The sequence below is a fragment of the Pholcus phalangioides genome, unplaced genomic scaffold, assembly GCF_987345545.1.
Source record: "Pholcus phalangioides strain wild (caught in Gottingen) unplaced genomic scaffold, Ppha-v1.0 ptg000030l_1, whole genome shotgun sequence".
In the NCBI taxonomy this organism is placed as follows: domain Eukaryota; kingdom Metazoa; phylum Arthropoda; class Arachnida; order Araneae; family Pholcidae; genus Pholcus; species Pholcus phalangioides.
Genome location: NW_028301620.1, coordinates 602,393 through 620,805, shown reverse-complemented (window position 1 = coordinate 620,805; position 18,413 = coordinate 602,393). Strand labels below are relative to the sequence as shown.

Sequence of the window (18,413 nt, the reverse complement as noted above, 5' to 3'; positions counted from 1 at the left end):
GGTGGCACCTTTGATCTGCGTATGTATTATTACTATTGTTATTTGAGAGAGAGTTTCCACCCGATTGTTTCTTATATATATATAATTCAGAATCTATCTATTACGGGATATTACCTTTTTGTTTTAATAAGGAAGACTAAAAGTTTTTTATTTTCAGATGGTCTCGACCCCTTTTGAGTTCAATGAAGAAGTACAAGTATGCAGGGTGCATAGGTACGCACGACATTTTACTGGCGAACCGTTGATCCTAGAGGCATACTTCCAGCTAAAGAAAGTATACAAATAACGTGCAGTACTCCTATAAAATAAAAATAAAAAATAAAAATACAAATGTTAAATTTTTATACGGACACCCTGTGCCCAAACACCAAATAAAAAAGTTGTTGTCCTGTCTCTTCCGTTGCCAACTTAAAAAATTCCTTGTTTCGAAGTGCAATATTCACCGAGATATTCGAATTCGAAAAACGAAGTAAACGGGTAACAGTAAAAAGGTTTACTCGCATTTAATACCGTCCATTCCTATGTTTCCTCTGTTTTTCGAATCCGAATATCTCGGTGAATACTGCACTTTGAAACGTGGAATTTTCTCTCTCTCTGTGTGTGTGTCGGCATATTTTTTTCCAAAAAAAAACATTTCATTTATGTTAGTCCGAAATCATTTGAATGATAAATGAATTTTTTTTTTTGACATTTTTGTAGTTTTAATTATAAAAATTCAGTGTATTTTCTGTCACTTATTATTTGCGCAGTTTTAATTTCAAATGTATCTCAATTGTAGAATTACAAATACAAATACAAATACAACGCCACAACAGGCAAATTGCCCAACGAGGTGGCTGACTTAAGATCATCATGGATCCCCGAGCCCCTACCTACTGCTGCTAGACCACACATGCATCCCCCCCCCCGCGGAACCCCCCAACGAATCGGTGCATGCGGGAATGTGCGTGTACGTGTAGTGCAACCTGACGTAAAGTTTGTTTCTGTGTAATGCTTGTTATGTGTAGTGCTGTCATCTGCCCCCAGTTTTACTAACTATGAGTGAAGTGTTATGGTTGAATGATTTACCGTTGTAGGACTGTTGCTCTCTGTGGCGAGACTTTTTAACGGGGAGATCGGCTCGCATTTGCGCCTTGAAGTTGGGAACCACAGAAAACCAACTTCAGCCGACCACCACTGTGGGGTTCGAACCCGGATCCTCGCATCACGAGTCCGGCATTATAACCACTCGACCACCACAGCGGATTCTACAAATCTATCAATTCTACAATACTCTTCCAAAAAAAATTGTAGATACCCAAAAAATACTCATCCTTCAAGAAAAAACTCAAAACGCACTTATTCCAAATCGCAGATGAAAACTATTATATTTTCGTATCCAACATCACTGTATGATTCGACTGATAAATTTTTAATTTTTTTTATTTCTTTATTTTTATTACACGAAGCAAAAATTAGAATCTCTAAAACTGCTCATATATGTACAGGCTGCATAGGTAACAGCACGCAACGCAAATTAGTGGCATACTTCCAATTAGAAAAGTTATCCAAATTACGTGCAGAACTCAGATACGTCATTTATGTTGCAAAGGAAATCGTAGTTATTGCCCTGTCTCTCCTGAGTCCGACAAAAATAATTCCATGTTTCCAGGTGAAATATCCGCTGAGATATTTTAATTCAATAATCGGAGAAAAGTTGGGAAAAAGCAGCATAAATGTGGATAAAACGCGTTCTATCCCCAGTTTTTGTAACTTGCACTATCATAATATCTGGAACACATAAGGTGAATATATCATAATAGGCAGAAGCGACATCCGAAATGATTTTTGGTCGTTTTTTTGACTCCTCTTAAAGCCGAAATCACTTCTTTCCGGAAGATTTATTTTTCACTCATAACAATATTCAATTTTCAAAACATTTGTCGTATCAAAAAGCATGGCAATACAGAGACGTTATTCGTTTAAAATTTACTACGCAGTTGGAGTTCAGTAATAGCGGAGTCACGATGACACAAACTTCGATCCTTTTCAGAACTGTACAGCTGTTGCAGAAACACTATCTCGTTTCAAAATTTCCGAAAGACAAAATTTTTTGTAACGAATCACTAATAATATTTTTAGCCATTACTCAAAATTATCATCATTATATCTTTAGAATCATTACTCTTTTATCAATTCTGAAATTATTTCTTTTATCAATTCTGAAATTATTTCTTTTATCAATTCTGAAATTATTTCTTTTATCAATTCTGAAATTATTTCTTTTATCAATTCTGAAATTATTTCTTTTATCAATTCTGAAATTATTTCTTTTATCAATTCTGAAATTATTTCTTTTATCAATTCTGAAATTATTTCTTTTATCAATTCTGAAATTATTTCTTTTATCAATTCTGAAATTATTTCTTTTATCAATTCTGAAATTATTTCTTTTATCAATTCTGAAATTATTTCTTTCATTAGTTCTAGAATTAATATTTTTCAATTTTTTCAAGAATTTTCTGAAAATGATCGATGGGCCAGGAGAGAAAGCTCCTAGGGCCAAATATGGCTCGCTGGCCATGCGTTGAAGACCTCTGGCCTAAACGAATTTCTCTCTTCATGCTGTAAAAGGAAAACATAATTTTGGGGGGAAATATCCCTTGTTATTTTCTTTGCAATAAAATGCGGCTGAATTCACACAACGGATGAATATATATATATATATATATTCTGTACAAATATAATTAATTATTCTGTTAATGAAGCACACTGATGATCTATATCTATAATCGTCTATGCCGTAATGGATCGACGGAATTTGCATCATTAAATGACATATTTGTTGATGCAATGGTAATAAAGTCAAGTCTTGGTGTACGAATGGCTCGGTCTTCGAACATTTCGGTTTACAAACTACAAAAAAATTATTCGGTTCACGAATTAGTTTTGGTTTACGAACACACAAGCCGGCGAGAGGAAAGCTATACGAACATGCAAATTTGACTAAATTCTGAAGGCAGCATATTTCAGAAATCCGTGGTCATATGTTGTTTTTTTGTTTAATTCAAAGAAAAATTGTTTGAAGAATCAAATGTGTTCAGGTTTAAGTTTTTCAATGCGCTAAATGCGGCTTCCTTTATCTAGCCCAAGAATTTTTTTTTAAATAAAACGAACAAACAGCAAATTACAATGTACAAATATATAATACAACATACAAATACAAACATATGTTACACGACACAAAACACACACATATAATACGTACACTATGTAGCCCCGAGGGACTATGAAGTCTTTCCAGCATGCCTATATGATTTTTATTACATGATTTTCCCCCTCAGCAACAGCTCTTTTCTTCATTAGATGTCATTTTACGTGGATTTCTGTACTGTCATTTATATTTCTTGTTTTCGTGCATATAAATTTAGTTTTTTGTGTATTTGTTTTTAATTTGTGTTTAATTAGCCAGTGATTTATTTTTGTTAGGTCCCTCTCTGTTCTTTTAACCTAACTATGTGTTTCTGTATCCTCAACATATAAAACTGTGTCATCTGCAAAAGATGTAATGCTACCATTTAGATTTAGTTTACTCAGTTCATTTATGTAAATTAAAAATAGTATCGGCCCTAAGACCGACCCCTGTGGGACGCCTTTTTTTACTTCTTGAAAATTGCTATTTTTTTCTCTATTATGACAGCTTGTTGTATAGTGTAGTAGTATGATTTAAACCATTCTTTTTTTTTATACCGGCAGTATATAATTTCTCTGTTAAAATGTTTAGATCCACATAATCAAATGCTCGTTTTAGGTCCAAAAAAACTATTATCGAAATTTATTTTTATTTATTCCATTGTTTATCAAGCCCGTTGATTTTAGAATTGCCATTTCTGTATTTTTGTTTTTTTTGGAATCCATATTGATTGGTTGCAAAGAATGTTTGATGATTCAGGAAATTGAGCAGTTGGTATTTCATACACTTTTCTAGAATTTTTTAAAAAATCGGGAGAATCGAGATAGGTCTATAGTTGTTAGTATCATTGGAATCTCCAGTTTTAAATATAGGATGCACGAGGGAATATTTTTTAGTTCAGAATAAAATACGCCATTTATTATTGAGCAATCCACTAAATCCTTTAATACATCTATATGGTAGTGAGAGATAATTTTCATCATTTTAGGTGTAATTCGATCTTAGCCACTTGCTTTATTTCCTTTAATTTCTGCCACAATTTGTCTCAGTATATGACTTTTGGTTTCGAGGTAGAACATGGAATTTATTGATGTGTTTGAGGAGCCTTCTTGTTCTATACAAGTACAATTATCTGCGTTTTCCTCATCATCATTTATATTTCTTGTGATAAATTCTTGATTAAATTTATTTGCAAGTTTTGTTGGATTTTCAAAATTTGGTAATATATTTTTTTTTCAAATGTTTATTCAATACATTTCTTCTAATAAATTGCCATTGCAATCGTTTATTCTTTTCACAAGCGTTAAAGTTCCTCTGGAAGTATTCTTGTTTTACCTTTTCTATATAATTTTTCAAATTTTTATTATGACTTTTGTACTCGTTCTCATATAAGGTTACGTGTGGATTTTTTTTGTGTTTTTTATATAGCTTTTCCTTCAGGTTTATTCTGTCAAGTATTTCCTTAGTTATCCATTGTTTTTTATTTTTCTTAGGGTAATTTTTTGAAACTTTAGTCCAGAGATTAGTATTTAATGTTATTATATCCAAGAAATGTCCAATTTTGTACTGAATCATTTTCTCGTATGAAATTGAAATTTATTTTTGATATGAATTGTTCAAACCTTATATAATCTATTTTCGTTATTTCATCATTTTCATCGTTCAAATTCTCTTCCTGTTTTTCAAGGAAGGTTATATTTCCTAATATTGGGTAGTGGTCAGTGATATTAGTGTTACATACTGTGAAGTTTTGTGAAGTATTTCCCCTTGTTCTATAAAAGACGTGATCTCTGCATGTGTGACTTTCCTTTGTTTCTCGTGTTATTTTTTGTGTAGTGGTTCGAATCCATTTATGGCCATTATGTCTAAATATTGTGATGTTCCATTAGTTTTACTATATAGATCAATGTTGATATCGCTAACAATTAATATGTCGCTTTTCAATTTTTTCATATTGATTTCTAATTCTTCATTAAATTGTGTAATTGTGTATGCAAAGCAAACTGGCAAGTCATTTCAAACTTTATGAAGCTTAATCAAAGAAATTTTTCAAAAATGTTTTGCAATAATTTTTGAAATGAAACTAACAGTCAACGAGACTTCTGAAAATATTATTTTAGTACAAGTATTAAACTTGGTAGTAAGTGTCTTACAGAACCACAAATTTGTACTTCCAGTGCCTTGACACTGAGATTATATATGGTATTAATGAAACTGGATACGACATGTTCCGTCCATCTCTTCCATATTTATGGTTATTTTTTCAATGCTATTTTAATGATTTTATAGGTTTTACGCTGTGCGCAGGAGCTGTTGTAAAAATCAACTCTAAAAATCTTCAGGGTCCCAAGAACGGATTAATTCACTTTACATTGATTCCTACGGGACAAATTGTTTCGGCTTGCCAATAATTCGGTTTACGAACGAACTTTAGAAACAAATTAAGGTCGTAAACCGAGAGTTGACGGTACGAATCTTCACAAAAATGCAACTGATTTCCTTTCCAAAGGATTCATAATAATATAAGATAAGATATCGTAATCAAGCGCAGAAATTTTTATATCTAAAAAAAGGAAAAAATAGAGAAGTTCGAATAAAATGGACGAGAGGTGGTTATTACACGTGAAAAGATGTTCCGATACGTAGAGAGGAAAATATACAGCAGGAAAAATGGCATAGCTATGAATTATTCCTGCTCAGAAGAGGGTTTGTAAATCCTTCCTTCATTGGAATCACAAATGAGCATTAGACTAACTCGGCATTTTTTTTTATTCTGAGCTCTCGTATCCAGAAAAGAATTCTGTCTCCGATGGCATATACATGATAAAGTTTCGAGTCTATTTTTTGGGGAAATCTTTTGGAAACTCTTACACAGAAGCGGATGAAGTAGCATTGACTTTTGGCTGCTGTTGCGGTTTTCTTCAAATATTATGAATATATACAGTCAATGCCGCTTATTATAATCACGGATAATGTTATCGTTTCGGTATTGTTATCACTTTTGCAAAGAACGGAACAAACCAATATCATAACATGGGGAAAATTTCGTTTATAGTTATCAGTACTTCGAATAATGGTGTCAACTTTTTTTATTCATTTATTCATACATTATATACATATCGGAGATCAAATGAAATCACCAAGGGATCATACGATCCATACTTTCTTTCTTTCAAACCAAGCACAACTCAGGTTATCACCATCTATGGGGGATTTACTACTTAATGAGTTGTGCCGGAAGTGTAGCTGTGTGTGTACCTAACAGTCTGAGTGCGTATGTAGTGTTGTGTTTTGATTTTTCAGTGCTGCCATCTATATTTCAGAAATGAAGTGAGTGATGTGTTATGATTGAATTACATTTGAACTGTTTGTAGGTCTGTTGCTCTCTGTGGCGAGACTTTTTAAAGGGGAGATCGGCTCGCCTTCGCGCCTTGAAGTTGGGAACCACAGAAAACCAACTTCAGCCGACCACCACTGTGGCAACGGTGGGGTTTGAACCCGTGACCTCGCGATGCAAGTCCGTCACTATGACCACTCGAGCACCACAGCGGTATCCATACTGGTGATCATCGATAAAAAATATAAAATTCATTTCATGCACATAATTCACAAATATATAAATACAATTCATGATGTATGAACGAAACGGTTTTCATTAATACTATTATAATTTTTTTCCCTCGTGTTTTTGTGCATTCTGAAGCTAAGGTAAAACCAAAATTATTTTTTCCCTGTAAGTTACCGTCATCAGGCTTCAATACTATGTAGGAATCTAGAAGGTGTTCTCCTTCTCCCCCCCCCCTCCCGTTCACAAACATTTCCGTACTTAATGTCGTAATCGGTCCATAGTATTCGCTGAGATCCATGTACGTATGAAACTGCTTTTGCAATGACCTTCCTATAATGAAGGCAATTGTATGACAAAAAAAATCTGTTCAGTTCTTGATCAATTTCTTTCAGTTGATCAGGTTCAAATTTCTTTTTCCGAAAGACTTTCTCAAGGGAATGTGTGAAACGTACCATGCATTATAAAAAGTATCGTGATTCGTGATACACATTAGGCAGTTCCATTTTAACGGCTCACAACGGCTGAATAAAAAAATGCTTTAGCTGAAACATTTAAGCTTGAAGGTGAGGAAAGGCGTCCCGTTTTACAATAAAATAAAAAAAGTTATTGTTATCAGAAACTCTCGAATCCCAATGTGATCGCATTAAGCGGCATGGACTGTATATAGCTATATACAGAATCGTCTTTTCATTTTCTGGACACATTTCTCTTCGTGAGTACATGCTAATCCAAGCAAATAGTCGTTTGTTTGCAGCAGACCAAACGATGACACTCTCTCTACCTCTATGTTTGATGCAAAGAAGAAATAAAATAAATAAAAAGATCATGTGTGGCTTTCGAATGGATTATCTATCATAAGAGTCTGATAGTAGAGAGAGATCAACAGTGAACGTCAAACATTGAAGGAGGTAGACGTTTTACGACGGATTCAAACGGCAAGCAAACTTCGGGAAAACGGAAATTGATTATCCGATCCATTCACTGTGCTTACCGGATATGCATGAATATTACGGAAGCGGCGACACCGAAGATAAATTTGCATTCATCACTCTGAATCCTCTATATGAGCTCTCTCCCATGTGATCAAACACTCGTTATTCGTGACGACAAAGACACAGATTCATCGTCGAGATATTTTACATTTCCTTCTTCCGTTATCGAAGTCGAATATTCATAATTGCGGTCCTAACTACGATAGTTATTGTTAATCATAAACCACGATAGTTATTGTTTATTGCATCATGTGTTTTTTTTTTCAGACGATTTATTATTTCACTCCCGAATCAAAAATATTTCACAGCAAATCTTCATCTCGTCATCGATCAAATACAGTGCGTTTTGAAATTCGCGCACATCATAATGTATTAATGTTTTTCGAATGAATATGTATATTATAACAGATTAAACTTATGTAAAAAACAGATTAAACAGATTAAAAGTTGGAAAAAATGTTAGAATTTACAATAAGTACTGAGAATACTGGACTTTTTTGAACGGACGACGGTCTTCGAACAGGAACAAACAATTTTCATCAAATGTGGCCGCGTAAACCTTATTGTTGCTGCGTAATAATAATAATAGTAAAAAGAAGAAGAAGAAGAAAAGTAAGGAGAGAGCAGAGGTCAAAAGGTGATGAGAGCTCCCCTCCCGTTCCCAGGGAGAGAGAGAGAGAAAAAGCGTTTTTATGAGCGTGCAACAGTGTGTGTGTGAGTGAGTGGGAGTTGAGACCTCGAGCTGGTCAATTGTACAACGATTCCCTCGATCGGGATTTCGTGCGAGTTCATTTGTTTATATTTGTGAATTAAAATTATCGTAAAATTACTAAAAGTGTTTACAGTCCACTTTTTTCGAGTGAGTTATCGTTCACCTGGTCCGTCTCAAACGGAGAGTAAGAACTGTGAAAAATTTCGTTCCAATCGGAGAAGACGTCTGTGGAGCGTGCTTGTATTCGTGGACCACGAATGAACTGTGAGTAGTAGTTCTAACATAATTCGGTATACGTAACTTTCATCATCAAAATGTTCGCTGGAGCCAAAAAGCAGGACTTAATCCAAGTTGCTCAGGACCTTCGAGAAAAAGTTATCGAGAATGCGAAGATGAGTGATTTGAAAGAACTTATTTTGAAAAATCAAGCATGTGTAAAAGATCCTGACTTTGTAAAAGACTATCTAGCCACAGTAATAGCAGATAGGAAGTCAGAGGAACAAAGAGAGGTTGAATTAGAACCATGAAATTAGAGCGCGTCAAAACAGAATTAGAGTTAGTTAGAGTACGTGTAGAATTATACAAATACAAATACAAATACAACGCCACAACAGGCAAAATGCCCAACGAGGTGGCTGATAAAAAGATGCCCATAAAAATATGGATGTCATGTTTCAAAAATACAGCAACCCCATTAAAAATGCAATTAACACAAATTATAAACAATATATACACATAATAAAATATTATACAATGCCCATAAAGAATACTTATGGTTGTCTTATTCTAAGAATGGATAGCTTCTCGATTTACCCCAACATGTTTATCGTATTTCTTTTTAAACGTGTCAATTGTGTTACAATTTACTACCTCCGGGGGTAAGCTATTCCATTTATTAACAACCCTATTAGAGAAAAATTCCCTGCGACACCATAACCTTGCATTGTCCATCACCAATCGATACTGGTGTCCCCTTGTAAAAGCAGTTGATTGGCGGTTTACTAAAAGTTCATGGTCCATCCTATCCATCCCATTGAAAATTTTGAACACTTCGATCATATCTCCTCGACACCTGCGTTCATCCAATGTAAACATATTCAAAAAATGAAGTCTCTCTTCATAACTCAAGCCCTGTGTGCCAATAAGGACACGCGTAGCTCTTCTCTGCACCCCTTCAATCAAGTCTATGTCCCTCTGTAGGTATGGTCTCCAAAACCTTACAGCATACTCCAGTCCAGGACGAACTAAGCCTCGAAAAAGCGGAAGAATGACTTTAGGAGAACGCGAAGAGACCTTTTTGAAAATGAGACCAAGCATTCTATTCGCTTTTTTGACAACCGCTGAACAATGTTCAGAAAACCTAAGTCGCTCGTCAATGAGAATTCCCAAATCGGTGACTCTAGTTGCATCCGGGATAGTGACACCATTCAACTCGTAAGATAACCATGGGTTGTTCGAACCAAAATGAGCGACCATGCACTTATCTACGCTAAACGTCATGCCCCATTCATTTGCCCATGCTGCAATCTTGTTTAAGTTGGTCTGGAGCAACTCCCTATCGCTTTCATTCCCGATTACCCCCATTAGCTTCACATCATCTGCGAATTCGCTAGTAATTCCATCGATACCCTGATCGAGTTTGTCGATAAAAAGTGAAAAAAGTATGGGGCCAAGGACACTTCCCTGAGGAACTCCACTTGTGACGTCTGTCCAACCAGAGAATTCCCCGTTCACCATAACTCGTTGCGACCTATCTCTTAACCACGATTCTATCCAATTCAGCAAGTTGCCCCCTATTCCAATCTCGTGTAAACGCTTCAAGAGTTTGCCATGTTGGGCCCGATCGAATGCCTTCTGGAAATCAAGGTAAACAACGTCTACATTTTTACTCTTACCCAAAGCCTTAGTCACGTAATCATAGAAGCAAAGGAGGTTAGTTACACATGACTTCCCCTTCCTGAACCCATGCTGATTATCCGACAATACATTATTCTCGTCTATCCACTTCACAAACTGCCTTTTGATGATAATTTCCAAAATTTTCGAGAGGGAGCTCGTCAAACTCACTGGACGATAATTAGACACCACTTCTCTACTACCCTTCTTAAATATCGGAACAACGTTAGCCAGTTTCCAATCTCTCGGGACGATACCCTCAGCAACACTACTCCTGAATATCTGTGCGACTGGCCCCAACAATTCATTAGCACCTTCCCTGAGAAACGTGGGATAGATATCATCTGGTCCTGGTGCTTTGCTTGCACCTACATTTCTTAGAAGATTTAGGACCTCCACGTCTTCTACTTGAATATCGTTGAGGGTTTTATTACCCCATGCACATTAAATTGTGACGGCACTGAACATAATAAAACAGAAGTACAAGAAGACACAATTGAATCTGTCATTAAAAGTGTGAGAACTCTAACTGTTAGAGTACCCAATCAGCCGGAAGGTTGGGGGTATTTCTTCGCATCACTTGAAAGAGCATTTAACACAAAAAAAGTGCCAGAGAAATTTAAGTCAGAAATTTTATTGAATTTGTTGGGTGAAAAGGCAACCAACGTTTTGTCTCACATAAGCGATGATGAACTGTCAAATTATGACAAAATAAAAGAAATTATTTTACGAGAGTACGAGCCTACACCGCAGGTCTGTCTAGAGAATTTTCGAAGGGCTCGTCGTAATAATGAAACGCATGTGCAATTTGCGTCGAGGTTAAAAACGAGTTTCGATTACTATCTGAAGCTCAGAGGAGTGTCAGATTTTGAAACATTAAAAGACCTGATTGTTGCAGATAAGTTGTTTGAGACGTTAGATAGAGAAACTGCTTCTCATATTAGTGTGAGGCAAGGAGAAAAATGGTTTCGACCGCTTCAGTTAGCTAAAGAGAGCGACATATATTTTGCTTCACGAGGTAGATCCCTCAATGAGAGCAATAGCGGGTTTCAAAAACAGCGAGGAAATTCCCACTTAAAAAATAATAAAAATGTGCCAAAGGTGTTTCTCTCGGATTCAAAAGTCTCATTATGCGTACAATGCGGAATTGAAACTCACGCAGTGTACAAGTGTTCTGATTATAGAAGCAAATCAGTAGACGAGAGAATTAAAATTGTAAAAAGTAAAAATTTGTGCTTCAATTGTCTGTCATCTTCCCATGGGGTGAAAAAATGCAGGTCAAGGTTCTCTTGCCCCAAGTGCAATAAAAGACACCATGTGACCCTGCACTTCCCCAGCGAAGAAGAAACTGTTGTTGCTGCTATATAACGACGCCGAAACAGCACAATGCCAACCATAACAGCAACCAGCTGCATGGGAAACAAACAAAAAAGGACAGTTTTACTTAGTGCAGCGAGATGCCTTGTAAAAGATAAGGATGGTCAATACCACAATGGTAGAGCGCTGCTAGATGGAGGCTCTATGTCGAACTTTGTAACCAGAAAGTTTGCAGAGAAACTTGAGTTGAAGAAAGAAAAAATAAATCTTGTATCCTGCTTGAACGGGGCGTCAATGCCAATCAAGGGATGTGTGAGAGCCTCTCTCGCTAATAGAGGAAAGGACTATGAGAGGGAATTGGATTTCTTGATAGTGGAGAAAATAACAAATAGCACTCCCTCCCAAAAGTTAGAAGTGTCTATTGAGGTGATGAGGGACGTAAATTTAGCTGATCCAGAATTTAACGAACCGGGACGCATAGATATATTGTTGCGAGCTGAAATATTTTATCAACTATTATTGACAGGACAAATTTCTCCTAGTGGTGTTCGGGTACGTTGTAAGTGGCGCATTATCTACTAAAGAGAAACAAACAATACATTGTGAACTAGTTCAGCAGGAGAACTTGAATAAAACAATGCAAAAATTTTGGGAAATTGAAAGTGTTGGAGAAAAGCCAGTAATATCCAAAGAAAACGAAATCTGTGAAGCCCATTACGAGCAGACTCGTATGCGAGACAATAATGGACGGTATGTGGTCACCATGCCTTTCAAGGAAGATCCCGGGTGCCTTGGAGAGTCCAAGAGTATCGCGTTAAAACAACTAAACTCACTGTGGAATCGGTTAGAGAGAGACAAAAATTATCAGGCATTATACAAAGATTTTCTCAAAGAATATCTAGAACTTGGGCATATGAGTGAGGTGAATGAGACTACGGAGCCAAAGGTCACCTATTACATGCCCCATCACGGTGTATACCGTCCTGATAGAACGACAACAAAACTACGAACTGTTTTTAATGCTTCCACGATTACCACAAGGGACAATTCTTTGAATTCTCTTCAGTATAACGGAGAAGTGATCCAAGAGAATCTTTTTTCAATAATGATTCGATTTAGGAAGCACGAGTTTGCTTTTATTGCGGATATCGAAAAGATGTACCGAATGATAAAAATTCATCCGAGTCAAAAAAGCCTTCAAAGAATTTTGTGGAAGGAAGGCAAGAACGAGCCCATAAAAATTTATGAGTTGTCAATTGTAACTTACGGGACAGTGAGCGCACCCTTTCTCGCCATGAGAACCTTGAAACAACTCGCACAGGATGAAGGAAACAATTTTCCTCTAGCGGCTCCTGTCCTAACCAGTGATTTTTATATGGATGACGTCCTATCTGGGGCACCAACCTTGCTGGAAGCGAAAGAGCTTCAACAGCAACTAATAGGCATCCTCAATACTGCAGGCATGAAGCTGCATAAGTGGTGCGGAAATAATCCAGCTCTCATTCCAAAATTATTTTCGGATTGTGATTATGCCTTTTCCGACCCAAGTGAAATAAAGGCTCAAGGAATTTCCTGGAAACCAAGAGAGGATTGCTTTTCTTTCAGTGTGAAAGCTGACAGCAATACAGTATTCACCAAACGGAATGTTCTATCTACCATCGCAAGACTTTTTGATCCACTGGGATTGATAGGACCTTTGGTATCAAAAGCAAAAATTTTCATGCAGAAACTGTGGCTTCTGAAAATTGACTGGAATGATCCACTTCCAGCAAAAGAAGCACAAGAGTGGCACAAGTTCATCGAATCTCTTCTATCTATAAATAACCTAAAAATAGATAGATGTATTTTGATATCTGAACCAACTGCGATCGAGATTCATGGGTTTGCGCAGATCACATTTCCAGAGGTCTAGCTCCAAAAAGACTGGAGCAAAGTGTCTTATGGTGGAACGGTCCAAAGTTTCTTATGGACAGTGAATACCCAAACAGAACGATCCCGTCAGCGGTCATACAAGATGACTTTCAGCGTGAATTCAAAATTTGCAGTATGAGTGACAATATGTGGGATATACAAACTTTTAGTGTTTCAGTTCGATCATTTATCAGTGATTTTTTGAATCTTAGTAATGCGTATATTAAGATTGTTCGTACTTTGAGTTTCATTTTTAGGTTTCTTAATAATTGTAAAAACAAGAAAAAATATAGTCCTTTAGATGCTGAAGAAATCAATAATGCTGAGCTGCATCTCGTGAAATTGATTCAAGGTGAGGAGTTCAAACCAGAACTCAAAGGTCTGAAAGAAAAAGGTAAGGTCCCTTTCGACAGTCCGATAAAAAGTTTGAATCCTTTTGTGGACGAAAAAGGAATCTTGAGAGTTGGTGGCCGATTAAGTAATAGTGCATTGGGCTATAATCAGAAGTTTCCAATTCTATTGCCTACAAAACACCGATTAACCAAGTTGATTGTTGTACATTATCATAATAAGTATCTGCATTTAGAGCCACAAGCATTATTAAATCAACTCAGACAAAAGTTTTGGGTTATAAATGGTAAAAGTGTATGTAGAAAAATTTTTCATGATTGCATTGTGTGCTTTAAAGCTAAACCTATAACGGCTCAACAGATTATGGGTGTCTTACCTAAGGATCGTGTAACGAGAGATTTTGCATTCAACATTTCTGGTATCGATTTTTGTGGACCCTTTTCTATAAAGTACAAAAATCAAAGAAAGGGTACCTTGAATAAAATATATGTGTGTATTTTTGTATGTTTAGTGACGAAAGCGATAAATCTGGATATTGTTACTGATCTTACCACTGCTGCATTTATTGCAACTTTTAAAAGGTTCACTTCTCGAAGAGGAAATATACAAATACAAAAACAACGCCACAACAGGCAAAATGCCCAACGAGGTGGCTGATAAAAAGATGCCCATAAAAATATGGATGTCATATATTTCAAAAAAACAGCAACCCAATTAAAAATGCAATTAACACAAATTATAAACAATATATACACATGATAAAATATTATACAACGCCCATGAAGAATACTTATGATTGTCTTATTCTAAGAATGGATAGCTTCTCGATTTACCCCAACATGTTTATCGTATTTCTTTTTAAACGTGTCAATTGTGTTACAATTTACTACCTCCGGGGGTAAGCTATTCCATTTATTAACAACCCTATTAGAGAAGAATTCCCTGCGACACAATAACCTTGCATTGTCTCTCACTGTTACGCGTTGGGGGCGCGACGTCGTTCGGAAGGCTAGCTTACATTTAGAATATAGCGATTGTTAATTATTTACATGTTTTATTTACAATTTATATAACTATTACAAACTCAACAGCAGGAGCGTGTGGCAGACGTACGGATATGCCGAATGTAAACAACAACAATGATAGTCGGCTTTGACTACATAAAAATACACATGTTGCCACACTGACATAAATAATAATAATAATAAAGAAAATGATAATAAACATGGTTGAAAAAGGGTTGCTACATGACCCCCTCCCAGTCGAGAGGATCATAGGCTCTCGACGAATTATAAGTTGAAACGCACTTTCTTTCCGGAACGCAGTTCCATTTCTTTTTGTCCTGAGGGTACAGTCTTCCGTGGGATCGAAATTATGTCCTTTGGCTTCATTAAGAAGGCAGGTTTCAGTCTGTCAACACTTATAGTAGTGACACGGTCCGGGAACTGCAATGTGAAATGTCTATCACCTCTGCTGATGACCGCGTAAGGGCCATCATAAGGCTGCCGCAAAGTAGGCTTAACTGCGTCACATCGCACAAAAACATGAGAACAGTCATCTAGAGCTGGATGCCAGAAGATTTTGTGCGAGCCATGTGTGGTTGTAAGAACAGGACGAATTTGCGACATAGTGTTGCGGAGGGTTTCCACAAATTCATCGGGCGGAACATCGTTGGAGAGCTGGAAAAACTCCCCAGGTAAGCGAAGTGGCGTCCCATAGACGAGTTGTGCTGATGAAGCTCCGATGTCCTCCTTTACACACGAGCGGATACCTAGAAGAACGCTAGGAAGCATGTTGGTCCAGTGGTCAGTTTCGAGGCAGCGTAACGCTGTCTTCAGGTCACGATGAAAACGTTCAACACAACCATTTGCGGCCGGATGATATGTTAGGCAGTACCGGAATCCACGGGAGCGTGGGAGTGGTCCCACAATGTCTATGTGCACATGTCCAAAACGTTTATCACACAACGGGAATTTTCCAAGTGGCGCTTTCGTGTGTTTGATGATTTTAGATTTTTGGCATGCAAGACAAGTCTTGCACCATTCTGCGCAGTCTTTCTTCATATCTTTCCAAACGAAACGACTGCAGAGCAAGTTTTCAGTAGCTCGTTTGCCAGGATGATTCCAGTTGTGAACGGTGCTGAATGCTTGAAGTCTGAATGGTTCAGGAATGTAAGGTCTAACTTTTCCAGTTGAAACGTCGCATAAAATTTTAATTTCGCTGTTGATCAGCATGGGTTTGAACTCTAAGCTAGTAGAAGTGCGAAATTGTTCCAACTCTTCATCTTCCCTTTGAGCTTTGGCAATTTCCTTATAATCGAGAGGAGAAGGAAATTCGATCGAACTGATACGGGAAAAAGCGTCAGCAACAACATTTTCAACACCAGATATATGACGAATATCGGTGGAGTACTGTGATTTTATAAAGTCCAGATACCTTATCTGCCTGGCTGAGTTGTTCTTACTGATGTGATTGAAGGCATAGGACAAAGGTTTATGGTCACTAAAAATTATAAAGTGCCGTGCTTCTAATAGGTATAAAAAATGCTTTATAGCAGCGTATATGGCTAATAGTTCTCTGTCGAAAGCACTGTAGTTTTGCTCAGATTTTGACAATTTACGAGAGAAAAATGCGATGGGTTGCCAGTCATTTCCAACTCGTTGTTGTAGGGCACCTCCAATCGCATAGTCGGATCCATCGACCATCAGTGCCAACGTAGAATTTTGCTGTGGATATGACAAAAGGGTTATATTAGCCAAATCAGTCTTGCAATTTTCAAAGTCAATTTTGGATTCCTCAGTCCATTAAATTAGACGTTTATCGTGCCTTTTGCTATCTTTAAGGTACGTGTTGAGCAAAATTTGCTTTTTCGCGGCGTTTGGAATGAAGCGTCTGTAAAAATTAAGCATTCCGAGAAATCGGCGCAGCTCTTGAATGGTCTGCGGTTGTGGATAGTTCAGGATAGCTTCAACTTTCTTTTCCAATGGTGTGACACCGTGCTCACTTACAGTATGTCCTAAAAATGCTACTTCAGATTTTCCGAAAATGCATTTATCAATATTCAAGACAATTCCGAATTCGGAGAATTTCTCGAAAATGCATCTTAAGTGAACGAGATGTTCCTCTGGAGACGTCGAAGCGATGAGTACATCATCCAAGTAAGGAAAACAAAAGTCAAATTCTTGAAGTACAGAGTTCATGAAGCTTTGCAGTGTTTGACCGGCATTGCACAAACCGAAAGGCATGTAAAGAAACTCGTACAGTCCGAATGGAGTGATGACTGCCGTCTTCTCAATGTGTGCTGGCTGTACAGGAATCTGGTAGTAGGCTTTAACCAAGTCATGGGTACTGAATATCGTTTTTCCAGCCAGAAAATTGGCGAAGTCATGCACGTGTGGAATTGGGTAGCGGTCGGGTTTCGTTCTGGCATTTTACATGCGATAATACCCGCAACAACGCCATCCTCCATCTGCTTTCGCAACCATGTGCAAAGGGCTGGCCCAATTGCTTTTGGAGGGCCGACACCAACCTTGACTTTCCATGTAAGCGAATTCGCGTTTAGCGATAGTAAGCTTGTCCTGCGCCAAACGTCTGGCCTTGGCAAACACAGGTGGGCCTGTCGTCTCGATAAAATGAGTAACGTTATGTTTAACGGACTTGGTCGAGAAATTTATCTTAGCCAGTTCGGGAAATTTGGATAACAGCTTATGATAATCAGTAGTATCATACATAGCAAATGTCACACCAGTGGAGGGTACTTCTGCCCTGGATCCGGATATGGACAATTTTGAATCTTGTGAAACTAATCGACATTTGGTCATGTGAACCAAAAAGCTGTATCGACTAAGAAAATCAGCGCCTAGGATTGGCTTATTGATTGAGGCCACAACAAATTTCCAAACGAAATTCTTATGCAGACCAAAGTCTAAGTTCAGTATCTTAGTACCAAATGTAGGAATCTGAGTGCCATTAGCAGCAGATAACTGAAAAGAATTGGTTTTGTTTGATAATTCAGATTTTTCAGCGGGTAACACAGATACCGATGCTCCAGTATCAACAAGGAAGTGCAATCCGTTTTTACGATCATACACAAATAGGCGACTTGCAATATTAGCATTTTCGCTGTGCGCCCCAAACGAATGCTCTACTCGTTTTTTGAATGCTTGTAAGAGCAGGGCGCTGTGCACTTGTGCGCTTTTTCTCTGAATTTCCTGTGGTACCAGCATATTTGAGATGTTTGTCCCGCTGAGAGAGATTGGCGAGACTTAGATCGCGAACGATAACGAAAACGCTGACCATGAGGTTTAGTTTCTAATCTAGGCAGGCGAGTGCAGATCTCATCTAATCTGGTATCGATTGGACATGGCTGGACCGAACTGACTTCCGTGGGCTTGGTAACGTGCAATATGCCGTCTGCTATCTCCGCAAGCTTCGGCAAGTCGTCAGTGCTTACGGCTAATATCTGCTGAACAGCTACTGGCAATTGTTGCAACC

At 37.4% G+C, this 18,413-nt stretch overlaps 1 protein-coding gene across 1 annotated transcript; it reads left to right on the top strand.

The window, feature by feature from the left end:
• The first annotated feature begins 11,726 nt into the window (after window positions 1-11,726).
• Window positions 11,727-15,075, top strand: LOC149067415 (uncharacterized). The gene is made up of 4 exons (XM_089252603.1): window positions 11,727-12,083; window positions 12,184-13,538; window positions 13,826-13,962; window positions 15,011-15,075. Exons 1-4 carry the CDS (start codon window positions 11,727-11,729, stop codon window positions 15,073-15,075), a joined length of 1,914 nt encoding a protein of 637 aa, XP_089108729.1.
• The last annotated feature ends 3,338 nt before the right edge of the window (window positions 15,076-18,413 follow it).

What these genes read in the sequence shown, in the direction of transcription:
- LOC149067415 (XM_089252603.1), top strand. Translation starts at nt 11,727, where the DNA reads ATGCCAACCATAACAGCAACCAGCTGCATGGGAAACAAACAAAAAAGG. An exon ending in ACTGCGATCGAGATTCATGG is followed by an intron (nt 13,539 to 13,825) that starts GTTTGCGCAGAT and finishes TTTCATTTTTAG; the next exon opens with GTTTCTTAATAATTGTAAAA. An exon ending in CAAAGGTCTGAAAGAAAAAG is followed by an intron (nt 13,963 to 15,010) that starts GTAAGGTCCCTT and finishes CAAACTCAACAG; the next exon opens with CAGGAGCGTGTGGCAGACGT.